At 39.3% G+C, this 15,869-nt stretch overlaps 1 protein-coding gene across 18 annotated transcripts in view; it reads right to left on the bottom strand.

The window, feature by feature from the left end:
* LOC128703657 (protein tramtrack, beta isoform) overlaps positions 1-11,977 on the bottom strand; it is a gene marked incomplete at its 5' end in the record, with an annotated part of 506,533 nt that extends 494,556 nt beyond the window's left edge. For all 18 annotated transcript variants that reach the window (XM_070101378.1, XM_070101377.1, XM_070101374.1 and 15 more), the window contains 1 exon segment: positions 11,180-11,977. In XM_070101378.1, coding sequence (XP_069957479.1) covers positions 11,180-11,977 — 798 coding nt within the window.
* Between the last annotated feature and the right edge of the window lie 3,892 nt (positions 11,978-15,869).

The following is a 15,869-nucleotide window of genomic DNA, read 5'->3' as shown; positions in this document are numbered from 1 at the left end:
ACCTAACTTGAAGGCTAACAGTCAAAACAACCACAGCCTATACACAAATAACCCGCACATAAGAGAGAGAAGCTTACGACGACGTTTCGGTCCGACTAGGACCATTGACAAAGTCACACTAACAGAGGTGGAGCAGGACGGCTATATATAGGCAGGAAGAGGTGGTAGTAGTAGTAGTAGTAGTAGTAGTAGTAGTAGTAGTACAAGAATTGTATATAATACCGACAGGATGAAATTAAGACACATGCACAACACCCGGGCATCCCCATCGTAGACGCTTCGCCATCCAGCCAGCCACTGGATGGCGAAACGTCCACAACAAAGACAGCCAGACGCCGCACATGTGCGGCATCTGGCTGTCTTTGTTGTGGACGTTTTGCCATCCAGTGGCTGGCTGGATGGCGAAGCGTCTACGATGGGGATGCCCGGGTGTTGTGCATGTGTCTTAATTTCATCCTGTCGGTATTATATACAATTCTTGTACTACTACTACTACTACTACTACTACCACCTCTTCCTGCCTATATATAGCCGTCCTGCTCCACCTCTGTTAGTTCCTAGTCGGACCGAAACGTCGTCGTAAGCTTCTCTCTTTTATGTGCAGGTTATTTGTGTATTGTTCCAGTCACGGTATTGTGCCTTTTTGTTATTTAACCACAGCCTATATGTTTTTTATGCTGCTTAACCCTTTCAGGGTCCAGAGGCCAAATTCCAAAGTGTGCACCGGTGTCCAAGAATTTTCAAAAAATAATTTTGTTATTTTTTCTTATGAGATGGTAGAGAATGTTTTTCTGAAGGTAATAAAACAAAAAAGTATGAAATTTGATGGAAAATTGACGAAATTATGCTCTCGTGAATTTTGATGTGTCAGCGATATTTACGCATCGGCGATTTTGCCAACTTTGACTCCCATTTTAGGCCAATTACAGTATTCCAGTCAACCAAATTCTTAGCTATTTCACTAATATTACTTCTATTCTATCGACTGATCACAAGAAATCACCAAGTCAACTGTTTCAACTACAAAATAAAGTGATTGGAAATTGGTAATTCGGCCAATTTAACACAAAGTTCAAAATATTCCAATTTCAAAATAGGGTCCAGAATAAACAATGCAGGCATTCCTGGCACTAAACTAACATTTGCTCTGTTCATTAGTTATGTTCTGAGGTTTAACAAATTAATTCCATTTTGATTTTTTATTCACATAATGAATTTTTATTCAAACCAAAAAATAGAAGATCTGTTATGCAATACTGTAATAACTGTATAAATAATATCACCACATTTGTGAACGTATATTAGACCCACCAGCTGGCGTTTATTAGACATGTGAGGTCATTTGTTTACTCTTAAACATCGGCAAAAATTTAACATTTTTGCTACTTTGAGCTCAGTTTCAAACCATTTTCAGTACAGTAGGGCCCCGCTATACGGCGTTTCGCTTTATGGCATTCTGCTAATACGGTAATTTCAAATTATGACCAAAACCCGCTATACGGCTCCCTTCACCTGACTTTCTAATATGGTCACCGCGCCCCACCCAGTTTGTTTACATTCTCTGAGAGATCCATAAGCACTAAGTCTCTCCATTAAGTCTGGAAACTCCAAAATTTCAAGTGTTTTTAAAAGTTATTTCATATTTCATATATATATTCTGAGAATTAAACTTGCGTATACCTGTACCTAAATAAACTTACATACTGTACTGGCATGCAGGTACACACTAAAATCAGTAAGTGTGTCTTATATCTCAAGACGTCATATTAGTAATGATAATAATAATCACCGAGTCTCATTCAACCCCTTCAGGGTCCAAGGCCAAAATCTGAAGTGGTGCTCCAGTGTCGAAGAAATTTTGAAAAAAAAAAAAAAAATTTTCTTACAGAATTAAAGAGCATATTTTTGTGAAGGTAATAAGACAAAAAAAAAAATTCTGATCAGTACTTACCGAGATACAGTGCCAAGAAGTTTGTCAAAAATGATGTGGTGGCGGCAACATCGACGAATTCCACATACGCGCATTACTTTATTTAGCGGTTTTTGTAGTTTTTTCTTTTCTTTTCCAATTTTTTTCTTTTCCTACTAACATTTGGGGCCTGAGAGACCAATACTGTATATAATGTACATATATAAACTCACTGTATTGAACACAATAACCGCACTAAAGTTATCATATTATTGTTTACCACTGTTGTTTATTACAATAAACATACACAAATCTTGTATAATACTAATGTTCTATCATATATTTACATATTACAATCACTGGACATGGTTTTAGAACTGCTGGAGCTTGTGGAACTCCTTGAAACAAGGCACCATGCACAGAGGCACCTTACATTCCTCACACATAAACCGAGTGTCTTTGTGTCTTTGTTGCCGTCGTTTTGTTTGTGCACAGACGATGCATCTCTTCTGAGCAAATTTCTTCTGAGTTGAAGGAAGCTGTATTATGAAATGATCACCTTCCCTCCTCAAACGCTTGGGTATATCTTAAGGAATTCGAGGACCTTGTTGTATACCAGGTGTTCTTACCTGGTACTTCATTATGAGTTGTCTGACAACAGACAAACAAAATTCACCATACGGTGGTCTGTTGCCAGTCTTTATTTGGTACATATTGTATGCATTGAGCATTGAAATGACCATGAGATGGAAGAAAAGTTTCATGTACCACTTGTAACTCTTACGAACACAGTCAACAAAACCAATCTGCATGTCACATTTGTCAACCAAGCGCATGTTTTGTGTATAATCAATCACTGTCACTGGTTTTCAAATACGTTCATTAGTCACTCGGTCAACTTTGCCACTGTCTTGCATTTCATTACGGTGAATGGTTGTCAACAATGTGACATCTTGTTTGTCATGCCACCGTAATGCCATGATGTCATTGGCAGTAAACACCTGCACATCATCACCATGAGCACCTGCGTTGAGCCTGGGCATATGTTTACGATTAGAACACACTGTGCCACACACATCTGTCTTGTTCACTCGCATGAAATCACTGTGTAATGGGCTTGTGTACCAGTTATCGGTATACATATAATGTATGCCCCTTACCAAGATAAGGTGCCATCATGTTTCTCACTACGTCACCTGAGATACCCAATAACATCTTGGTATCTTTCAATGTTTTACTTCCCGTGTATACAACAATATCCAACACCAGGCCACTGTCACAGTCACAGAGTACAAACAGTTTTATACCAAAGCGTTTCCTCTTGCTCGGTATATACTGCTTGAATGACAGTCTACCTTTGAACAAAATCAAAGACTCATCAATTACAAGATTCTTGAATGGATAAAAGTATATGCTGAACTTTTGTTTGAGATACATGAAAAAATTTCTAATCTTGTATAACCTGTCACTTCTGTCAGGCCTGGTTTTGTCAGAGAAGTGCAACATACGTAAGAGTAAGATAAACCTGTTCACTGGTATGATTTCACTGAAGACCGGGGTAGAAATCAGCCGATCTGTGGACCAGTATGCTTTTATATTATGCTTATAGACATGAGGCATAAGCATTATTGTTGCAAAAAGCAAATACATTTCTGCAACAGTCGTCTCTTTCCACCTGTGTAGTCTTGACTGTGGTGATATGATCCTATTTGCCATGGTGTACTCAAAATACTTATTACTTTCCCTGACAATAGTTTCCATCAATGGCTGGTCAAAGAATAATTCAAAGAATTCCAGTTCATTGGCCGTGGTTCCAAGGGGACAAGTAGGTAGAATTCCACTTTGAGAGTCATCAAAGTGGTCAGGCTTGGGAACAAAATTGGGATTTTGCTGCCAATCCCACATATGGTTTGCTGGTGGATACTGGACATCATAGGCTGGTTGTGCGGGTGGTTGTGGTTGTGGTGGGCTGGTGGCTGACGCTCCGCTTTGTCCTTGAACTGAGGAGTCAGCAGCGCGAGTCCCAGCCTGGGCTGGTGAGTCACGCATGGCGGTGCCACTACCATCACCACTACCACCATCCACTGATGCCTGTGTCTATCCATGCCAAGTGTAGCCACATCATCCTCACTATCACTACCTAAAACTTGTGTAGGGCCACGGGATGTACTCCGGGATGTACTCAGTCCCCTGGGCACAGCATAGGGTACACTACCAGAGCGCATGCGGCGGCGAACATACCGACGCTTCACTGGTAAATATGATTCCTCACTATCACTACTCGAATGATCGTCGAGCGCAATAAAATCACAATCCACGTCACTATCATCATCATTACTGAAGTCAGAGGCCTGGCCACGCGAAAATATTAGCTTTCTCTTGCGTTGAGGAACAACCAACCGTGAGTCACGAGTGCCCACACCAGAGGTAGAAGGTTGAGGATCGTCAGGGTTTTCTGCACTATTATCGATATCCTGGTCATTCTTTTCGGTCACTAACTGATCAAAGCCGTAGAATTCGTCTTCATTTCCACTTCCATCAGTGTCAGAACTATCAGATAGGAAGAGGAGAGTCCCAATTTTCCGGGGAGTGAGAGCTGACTTGCGACGAGGCATGGTGAACAAGGGTAACTGAGCCGGCGTTCCCACAATGCTATGCGGGCGTCTAGATTTTTTGTTTATGGCGTACACCCACCACGCAGACCCGTTCTCTCACATGTAGGCCTATGAGTGCTTTCGCGCTAAATTTGACGGCGCTAGAATTTTGGCATAGATCTACGGTTTGGACACTCAACGTAAAGCCGTAGATCTACGGGACGGACCCTGAAAGGGTTAAATGTCGTGTATTACGTTAATATACACATTTTCATTAATCCATCTATGATATTTTATCAAAATTATATAATAAACACGATGCATAACATATAAAAATGATAAATACACCCCACAGTAGAATAAATAAACATAAGTATGAGATGTGGTAGCCAGACGACTTGCACAAATGACGCCATACTAGAAATGATGATAATAATAATAATCACCGAGTCTCAATAAATGCCATATATTACGTTAATGTACACATTTTCATTAATCCATCCATGATATTTATTTCTAAGTTATTTAATAAACTCAATACATAACTTATAAAGATGATAAATACACTCCACAATAAAATAAATATGAGATGAGTAGCCACACATCTTGTACAAGTGACGGCAATAATAAAATTTTCTCTAGTCTAACATAAGAGAAAATGTGTTACTGGGGCTAACTGTAGAAAATTATTCCTTTCTTAAGTAAGTAAGTTTATTCAGGTATACACAAATAGTTACACAGATTATCATACATAAAAGCATATGTATAGAGAACCTAGGATAACCCAAAAAAGTCAGAGTGACTTACTTCCATTGCCTTCACTCAGAGCGTCATTTCTTCTAAAAATGATGTTGCATGAGAATGGGAGTGTTCTTCTTTATTTATTCTACCGTATCAACGTAGAGACAACTTCTACACAATGTAACTTGTACACAAACCAGACGTGTACACTTTGTTTGTTTACAAAACTTGCGTTTGCCTGGTTTGTTTACATAACTCTGCGCCTGTCCTCCCTCATGTACTCATTCTCTCTCTTTCATTTATTCGTTTTATCTCGTTTCCTCACCTCTGACCCTACATTAAGACTACAAATATTTTAAGGTAAGTAATGAGTGAACTGTATATTCATTTTATCGCTCTGGGATGCTTATATGTTATAGAATAGTATGTGTGGGTGGAATGGCCTGGTATGGTAGCCCGGCTGACTACCATACATACCACACTTGATTTCTTACAATAAATACTACTCATCTCACCCTAGCTTAAGACTATAAATATTTTAAGGCAAGTAATGAGTAAACTGTATATGCATTTTATCGCTCTGGGATGCTTAAATGTAATAGAATATTATGTGTAGGTGGGGTGGGGTGGCCTGGTATGGTAGCCTGGCTGACTACCATACATACCACACTTGATTTCTTACAATAAATACTACTCATCTCACCCTAGATTAAGACTATAAATATTTTAAGGTAAGTAATGAGTGCAGAGTTATGTAAACAAACCAGGCGAACGTAAGTTTTTAAACAAACGAAGTGTACACGTACAGTTTGTGTACAAGTTACATTGTGTACAGGTTGTCTTTACATTGATACGGTAGAATAAATAAAGAAGAACACTCCCATTCTCATGTAACATCATTTTGAGAAGAAATGAAGCTCTGAGTGAAGGCAATGGAAATAAGTCACACTGACTTTTTTGGGTTATCCTAGGTTCTCTACACATATGTTGTTATGTATGATAATCTATGTAATTGTATTTGTGTATACCTGAATAAACTTACTTACATACATACGAAAGGAATAATTTTCTACAGTTACCCCCAGTAACACATTTTCTCTTATGTTAGATTAGAGAAAATGTTATTCTTGCCGTCACTTGTACAAGTTATCTGGCTCCCACATCTTATATTTATGTTTATTTATTCTATAGTGGGGTGTATTTATCATCTTTTTATGTTATGTATCGTGTTTATTATATAATTTTGAAAAAAATATCATGGATGGATTAATGAAAATGTGTATATTAACGTAATATACAACATTTAATGAGACTCGGTGAGTATTGTTATTATTATTATTATCATTTCTAATATGGCGTCACTTGTGCAAGTCGTCTGCTACCATATCTCACATTTATGTTTATTTATTCTACTGTGGGGTGTATTTATCTTATTTATATGTTATGCATCGTGTTTATTATATAATTTTGAAAAAAATATCATAGATGGATTAATGAAAATGTGTATATTAACGTAATATATGACATTTAAATGACTCGATGATTATTATTATTACTAATATGACGTCTGGAGACATAAGACACTTACCGATTTTAATGTGTACCTGCATGCCAGCGCAGTATGTAAGTTTATTTAGGTACAGGTATACATAAGTATAATTATCAGAGTATATATAAAATATGAAATAACTTTTAAAAACATTTGAAATTTTGGAGTTTCCAAACAAAATGGAGAGACTTAGTGCTTACCGAGCTCACGGAGAATGTAAACAAACAGGGTGGGGCACGGTGACCGTATTAGAAAGTCAGGTGGGGGGAGCCGTATAGCGAGTTTTGGTCATAATTTGAAATGTCCGTATTAGCGGAACGCCGTAAAGTAAAACGCCGTAAAGCGGGGCCCTCCTGTAAATGTGTACAGTGGACCCTAGACTTACGATATTAATCCGTTCCAGAGAGCTCATCGTTAGACAAAATTATTGCAAGTTGAATTAATTTTCTCCATAAGAAATAATAGAAATCCAATTAATCCGTTCCAGACACCCAAAGGTACGAAAAAAAATTTTTACCACATGAAATGCACATTTTCCTACACACAAAAAGAAGGATACATACACAATATACTGTACTAAATGAAGAATAAATGATATTTACCTTTATTGAAGATGTAGTGATGAGACACTGTTTTTCTTGAACACTCTGGGAGTTTCAGAGTGATACATGAGTAAAGGCTTCACTTTGTAATCCCCACTAGAATTACAAGAAAACATGAGAGTTAGCCTGTCTTTCATAGGCTTGTGTTCTGAGAGTGCCTTTTCCTCCTGAGTTACGTAGGTCCTGTTTGGCATTTTCCTCCAGAACAGGCCTGTTTTGTCACAATTAAACACTTGTTCGGGTTGGAATTTTTCAGCTTCACCATGCCTTATCACACTGTGTATGCCACTACAATTCTTAAATCTCTCAAACCAACCTTTGCTGGCCTTAAATTCACCAATATGAGCACTAGTTCGATATTTTTTCCTATTCACCTGGGTGTTAGTCGACTGGTGTGGGTCGCATCCTGGGGGACAAGATTAAGGACCCCAATGGAAATAAGCTAGACAGTCTTCGATGACACACTGACTTTCTTGGGTTATCCTGGGTGGCTAACCCTCTGGGGTTAATTGTTTCTCGGTAACTGTTACTCGTTAAGCCACACCAACAACAGTCTCTCCACATCCTCGAGTAGTACAGATGACGGTGGTGCAGCAACAGCTGACCGTGGTACAGCAGCAGCAGCTGACCATGATACAGCAGCAGCTGACCGTGGTACAGCAGCAGCTCACCGTGGTAAGCAGCAGCAGCAGCAGCTGACCGTGGTACAGCAGCAGCAGAAGCTGACTGTGGTACAGCAGCAGCAGCTGACCATGGTACAGCAGCAGCAGCAGTTGACCGTGGTACAGCAGCAGCAGTTGACCATGGTACAGCAGCAGCAGCTGCAGCTGACCGTGGTACAGCAGCAGCAGCTGCAGCTGACCGTGGTACAGCAGCAACAGCAGCCGACTGTGGTACAGCAGCAACAGCAGCTGACCATGGTACAGCAGCAGCTGACCGTGGTACAGCAGCAGCAGCTGACCGTGGTGCAGCAGCAACTGACCGTGGTACAGCAGCAGCTGACTGTGGTACAGCAGCAGCAGCTGAAGCTGACCATGGTACAGCAGCAACAGCAGCTGACCGTGGTACAGCAGCAGCTGACCGTGGTACAGCAGCAGCTGACCGTGGTACAGCAGCAGCTGACCGTGGTACAGCAGCAACAGCAGCTGACCGTGGTGCAGCAGCAGTTGACTGTGGTATGTTAGTATTTCAATAGTTTTTCTCACCCCATTTTACCACATGGTTGGCACTAGAAGCTTTCTTTGGGCCCATGGTGGCTTATTTAGCAGTTACAAGCACTAAAAACAATGGAATAATACAAAATTTATAGAATATATGTGTGCAACCGTCTGCCCTGGCTTGTAAACAATGGCACTAGTTAAGCTGAGGCGCTCTGGCCAAACAGACCACGTTCAGGACGAATGATGTAAGTCGAGTTTTTCTTAGTAGGCCGGGGGAAATTTTTTACGTTGAAATGCTTCGTAAGTCGATTTTATCATAAGATGAGGCCTTCGTAAGGAGGAGGTTCACTATTAGTATACATAGCATACAAGGGTGTATAATCAATATAAGTAGTATTATTAGTATACGTAGCATACAAGGGTGTATAACCAATAAAAGTATTACTAGTACAGTATACATAGCATACAAGTGTGTATAACCAATAAAAGTATTACTAGTATACATAGCATACAAATGTGTATAACCAATAAAAGTATTATTAGTATACATAGCATACAAGTGTGTATAACCATTAACCCTTTGACTGTCACGGCCGTATATATACGTCTTACGAGGTACCGTGTTTGACGTATATATACTCATAAATTCTAGCGGCTTCTAGAGTTCTAGTGGCACCCTCTGTAATTAGTACTTTACTACATGTAAACCACACAATAACCAAATTCTGTAAACTCAGCATTGTAATCCTTATAGAGAATAAACTTAGAATTTGAATTTGAATTTGAAATCAAGCAGGAGAAAGCTGGTAGGCCCACATGTGAGAGAATGGGTCTGTGTGCACCATATAAAAAAAATCCTGGAGCACGCAGTGCGTAATGAGAAAAAAAAACTCCGACATTTTTTTTTTAATTAAAATGCCGACTTTGTGGTCTATTTTCGTATAGTACTTATGGTTGTATTCTCGTTTTCTTGGTCTCATTTGATAGAATGGAAAACATATTATAGAAATAGAGGTGATTTTGATTGATTTTACTATAAAGTTTTCTTCTTCTCTTTTTTAGTAAATGTCTACAGGAGAAGGGGTTACTAGCCCATTGCTCCCGGCATTTTAGTCGCCTCATACGACACGCATGGCTTACGGAGGAAAGATTCTTTTCCACTTCCCCATGGACAATAGAAGAAATAAAGAACAAGAGCTATGTAGAAAAAGGAGAAAAACCTAGATGTATGTATATATATATATATATGCACGTGCATGTCTGTGAAGTGTGACCAAAGTGTAAGTAGGAGTAGCAAGATATCCCTGTTATCTAGCGTGTTTATGAGACAGAAAAAGACACCAGCAATCCTACCATCATGCAAAAGTTACAGGTTTCTGTTTCACAGTCATCTGGCAGGACGGTAGTACTTCCCTGGGTGGTTGCTGTCTACCAACCTACTACTGAAGGAGGGGTATTAATGTTGCAGTTTAAAAACTGTAGTGTAAAGCACCCTTCTGGCAAGACAGTGATGGAGTGAATGATGGTGAAAGTTTTTCTTTTTCGGGCCACCCTGCCTTGGTGGGACTTGGCCAGTGTGATAATAAATAAAAAAATTTACTATAAAAAAAAAATCTGGAAATGGAGCTCAAAGTAGGGAAAATGTTTGATTTTTGCCGATGTTCAAAAGTAAACAAATGATGTCATTGTCCAATAAATGTCCAACAAGCCATTCTAATATGCAGTCATGAATGGGTTGATGTTATTTATACAATTATTACAGTATTGCAGTAGTCTGCATAATAATAAATCATCTATTTTTTGTTTGAATAAAAATTCAAAATAGAAAGCAAGAGTAATATCAGAGGGGCCTGGAGACATGACTGATGAACAAAGAAAATGTTATTTTAGAGCCAGGAATGTCTGCATTGTTCATTCTGGACCTTATTTTGAAATTGTCATATTTTTTAATCTTAGTGAAATTGGCCAAATTGCAAATTTCTGACCATGTTATTGGGTAGTTGAAATCGGTAAATGGGCAGTTTCTTGTACTCAATCGATAGAAAAAACGGAGTTCTAAAGAAATAGCTATGAGTTCGGTCGACTGGAACAATGGAATTAGCCGAAAATAGGGCTCAAAGTGGGCGAAATCGCCGATTTGTAAATATCACTGAGGTCGCTAACTTCGCGAGAGCGTAATTCCGTCAATTTTCCATAAATTTCGTTTTTTTTTTTTGGTGTCATTACAATTGGGAAAAGATTCTCTATTATTTCATAAGAATTTTTTTTTTTTTTTTTTTAATTTTGCAACACCAGGAGACACCTCAGGATTGGGGGTTGCGACAGTCAAGGGGTTAAAAGTATTATTAGTATACATAGCATACAAGTGTGTATAACCATTAAAAGTATTATTAGTATACATAGCATACAGTGCCTCTTTGTGTCTGTTTTATTATAAGGAAACTGCATTATTTACACTACAAAGAAATAAAATTTATTAGTATATTTGTATTACTGTACTATGTACTGTAGTTTAATCAGTGTATATAACCAATAACATTACTGTACTATGTACAGTATTTATAGATAAACAAGAGTACAGGAGCCAGTGTTAGTAAAGTCATCACAAACTAGGCAATACTCACATTCTGTAGACCAGATGGTCCGGGGAAGTCGCTAGGATTAAAATCGCTCATGGCAACTGGTTCTTCCTTTTCTATGGTTGACTGAAGAAACTCAGGGAAATCATTTGTGTTACCCTCAGAGCTATGGGGACCATCGCCCTCCTCACCCCCACCACCATCATAACTATTACTTTGTACTGATAAGAACTCATCATTAGCAGATTGTTCAAAGTTCTCCTGTTGTTCCACTTTGATGAGTACAGGTGACTCCTCTGTATTTATATCAGTTTGTTGATCCTCTGCTTGTTCTCGAGGATTGACAACTTCACTAGGATTATGCTGACGTGCAGTGTTTGTTTCTGGGGTGTTAGGGCCATCTCCAGGAGGTCTGCCAGGACTGTGTTCTGTCCCGATGGGCGTGACTCGTCTCTCCTCCGCTCTGCGCCTCTTAGCGGGAGGACTAGTTTGTTCTGGACGTTGTCTGCCCTGAGGCACACTAGTTGTACACCCACTACTACTACTACCACTACTCTTTTTAGGTTCTTCATCTGGCACAGCTAAGCCTTTAATTCTGAGACATTCTGCAGCCTTGATGAGAGAAGAAAGTTCATTTTGCCTAACATTAACTTCACCAATGTACATATAGTCCAACAAGAACTCAAGGTCTTGACACTGAATATCTTTAAGAACAACTACTGGGTTCTTACATGGTGTGCGATCAAATATATCACTAAAGTATTCACTACAGGTGGACAGAACCAGCTTATGGACGGGGTAAAACTTGCCCTCACACGCCAGCGTTACATCAGTGTAAGTCTCCTGAAAAACACAAAACAGTGTAAGTTTCATGAAAAATACAGAACACGGAGTAAATACATGTAGGTCTTCCGACACGTACACAACCCAGAGCACATCAGTGTCAATGTCCTCAAAATTATAAAACAAAATTTAATTTATCTTAGAAGTAGAAAGAACTAACATGAAGCTAATTAACAGTTTACAATGAAAACCTTGTAAAATCTCTCTCAACCCTTTAACCATCTCTCACAGATCTACATGACTGAGGCCAGTCTCACTTGGCATGAGATAATGGGTCAGCGTGGTCAATGTATGCAGTACACACAAAAAAGTTTGGGTCACACAGTACATGATGGGAATCATGTTAATACAGCACTGTCCAGCATGGTGTACTGGTCTGATACTCTTACTCCAGGTGTATTACCCTCTTGTTATTCAACAATGACAGTTCCAGTGCTGCAATGCATGGTGGGATTTTTTTTTTTATACCCATGCATACCCATAAGATAGACCCAGTCTCAAGTCTAGGCCAAAACTGACCGAACACACAGAGCACTATGGTTAAGACATAGATCTGCACAAGACATTAAAGAGGTTAATGATATTTTGGATTTCAGGAGCCACTCAACCCCCCCTACCCCCACCCCTGCCCCAACCCTAAACCTACAAGGACTGGCATACAAAACAGAGGAATCACAGTGGGAATGGGCAGAAATAAGATCTGTGGTGCAAGTGGGAGACACCTGGGAAGAAACATAAGGGGCATTGACTGTGGAAAATATGAGGTACAGTATTTTATGCTTCGTCTACAAAGCTTAATGCAGCATGAGCAATGACCTTAAATGGGAAAGGTTTCTGGATTTGCCCCAGAGAGAGATGGAAAGCGGGACAGGTACAGGAGGGTCCTGCTTTATGACACTTCGCTAATGTAGTCATTTTAAATTACAGCCTCTCCTCACTTAGCGACGTGCACGTTCACAGACACCTCGGACTTACGACGGGCTCTCAGATCAGTATTCATAACTAAATTATTTATTTTAAAGCTGACTTCCTCTATTCTGTTTATTTCAATATACAGTACACTGCTGTATAAACATTTAAAAATATACCAGAAATGTTATAAATGGTGCAAAGATGACATTAAAACAATATCAAAGATGGTTAACACAAACTCACCACCATTATAGTATGCTCCTCACTTAGCAACAAATTTGTTTAACGTGGTCTTGGGAACGGAACTCTGTCGTTAAGTGAGGAGAGGCCATTATTTAAAACTATGTCATGAGCTCAGCTCGCCCAGATTAGCTGCGAGTTGAAAATTTTGGCCAAGATGTGAGAGAATGGATGTGTGGCAAGAGTGCAAAATATAAAAAGTCCTGCCTCCCACACAGTGTATGATAGGAAAAAACAATACTCTGACCATGTGCATGGTTTAAAATAGCAAATTTGTGGTGTTTTCTTGGATGATTTTTGTGGTTTTACTGACTGTTTCTTTGTATTATTTGACAGAATGGAAAAAATATTACTGGAATAGAGATGATTTTAATTGGTTTAAGGATTGGAAGCAACTTGAAATAGAGCTCAATGTAGCAGAAATATTTTATTTTTGTGGATATTCCAGAGGATGAGTAAGGCCACCCTAAAACCCCTGATCCATGTTATGGATTTTTAATAGGCCTCATTCAATTATTTGGATGCTGTAAACCATGACCATCTCTTCCAAGTTACATATTATTGTCCAAGAAAGAGTAAATCTATTTTTGTGCGAATAAGAATTCAAAATGGAAAGTTAGTGTAATATAGGAGAGGGTTGGGGATGTGACTGATGAAAACAGCAAAGGTTTCAGTGCCATGAATGTCTACATTGGTTATTTTGGACTATTTTTGAATTGGTATTTTTTTAATTTTGTTTGAAATTGATTAAATTGCTAAATTCTGATCATTTTATTGGGTAGTTGAAGTAGTTGAATGGGCAGTTTCCTGTGCTCAGTCAATAGAATGGAAGGCATAGTGATATAACTAAGAATCTGGTTGACTGGAACAATGGAATTGGCCTAAAATAGAACAAAAAAGTAGGCGAATAGCTGGTGCAAAAATTTTGCCAAGACCAGTAACTTTGCATCAGCATAATTCCATGAGTTTTCCACCAAATTTTGTACTCTGGTGTCATTAACTTCAGAAAAAATTCTCCATCTCATAATAAAAAAATTGTGTTTGGGGGAAGGAGTGGATCTTTGGACATCGAGAACAAGTTTGAGATCGGGGATCTGGACACTGAAAGGGTTAAAGGAGATAGAACCTACACTGTTGATAACAAAGAAATGAGTGAAATATTTAAATAACAATATTAGTGTGTTCACTGAGCCAATACACAAGAGTTTTTCAAAACCCTGCTGACATCACCATAACGTCTGTTACAACCATATCACCCCTCAACTTCAAAAAGAATCCATCACTGCATACCCCTACACTATGCCCCACCAGTCCCTGGCTCGTGGCAACTCCACATTATTCAAGAACCACTCAAAACTAGGAATGAAATGATACCAAAATTTTTGCCAATACCGATACCCAGTCTTAGACCGATACCCAGTCTTAGACCAATAGCCAGTCTTAGACCGATACCATCAAAATTAACCGATATCCGCCAATATCATCACAATTAGCCAATACCAACCGATGCTCAGTTTTAGGCTGGTAACAATACTCTGGCACACAATATTCAAAACCACAGGAATCATCCCACCGCCATTAAACACCACAAACAGCCCCACTCCATTAGGTGGCAGCAAAGCAATTAATACAGTGGAACCTCAGTATACAACCAGCTCCCTACTCAAACAAAGTTCAGCACTCAACCAAACAAATACAACCTGCCAGAACTTCACTGTATACTATTTCGTGTTTCCTCACATTTTTTGGTGTTTTTTGTATTACAGTATTTGTATAAATAAGTCACCATGGGGCCTACGATGATTAGTGATAACAGCCAACCAAACATAAAACTGGTTGGGAAGAACTCATTTGATACTCAAACGGAGCAGCACTTGAACAGCCTTCTGGAATGAATTAAGGTTGCATACCGAAGTTCGACTGTATAGTTATACCAACACTCTTATATGGGTGTGAAGCATGAGTGGTGAATGTTGCAACAAGGAGAAGGTTGGAGGCAGTGGAGATGTCATGTCTGACGGCAATGTGTGGTGTGAATATAATGCAGAGAATTCGCAGTTTGGAAATTGAGAGGTGTGGGACTACTAAAACTATTATCCAGAGGGCTGAGGAGGGGTTGTTGAGGTGGTTCAGACATGTAGAGAGGATGGAAGGAAATAGAATGACTTCGAGTGTGTAAATATATAGTGGAGGAAAGGCGGGGTAGGGTTCGACCTAGGAAAGGTTGGAGGGAGGGGGTATAGGAAGTTTTGTGTGTGAGGGACTTGGACTTCCAGAAAGCATGCGCAAGTGTGTTAGATAAGAGAAAATGGAGGCAAATGGTTTTTAGGAGTTGACGTGCTGTTGGAGTGTGAGCGAGGTAACATTTATGAAGGGATTCAAGGAAACTGGCATGCCAGAGTCCAGATGGGAAGTACAGTGCCTGCACTCCGAAGGAGGGGTGTTAACCCTTTCAGAGTCGAGAGGCCCTCTCCTAAACTCGTTCTCAGGGTCAAAAATTTTTCAGGAAAAAAAAAATTATTTTTTCTTATGAAATGATAGAGAATCTTTTCCCGGTCATAATGACACCAAAAGTATGAAATTTGATGGAAAACTTATGGAATTATGCTCTTGAAAAGTTAGCGGTCTTGACGATGTTTACGCATCGGCGATATTGCCCACTTGAGCCCTATTTTCGACCAGTTCCAGTGTACTAGTCAACAAAAATCATATCTATTTCGCTAGAACTCCATTTTTTCTA

Source organism: Cherax quadricarinatus, chromosome 76, assembly GCF_038502225.1.
Source record: "Cherax quadricarinatus isolate ZL_2023a chromosome 76, ASM3850222v1, whole genome shotgun sequence".
NCBI lineage: Eukaryota > Metazoa > Arthropoda > Malacostraca > Decapoda > Parastacidae > Cherax > Cherax quadricarinatus.
The sequence above is the reverse complement of the archived record's forward strand: the minus strand, read 5'-3'. Positions and strand labels throughout refer to the sequence as shown.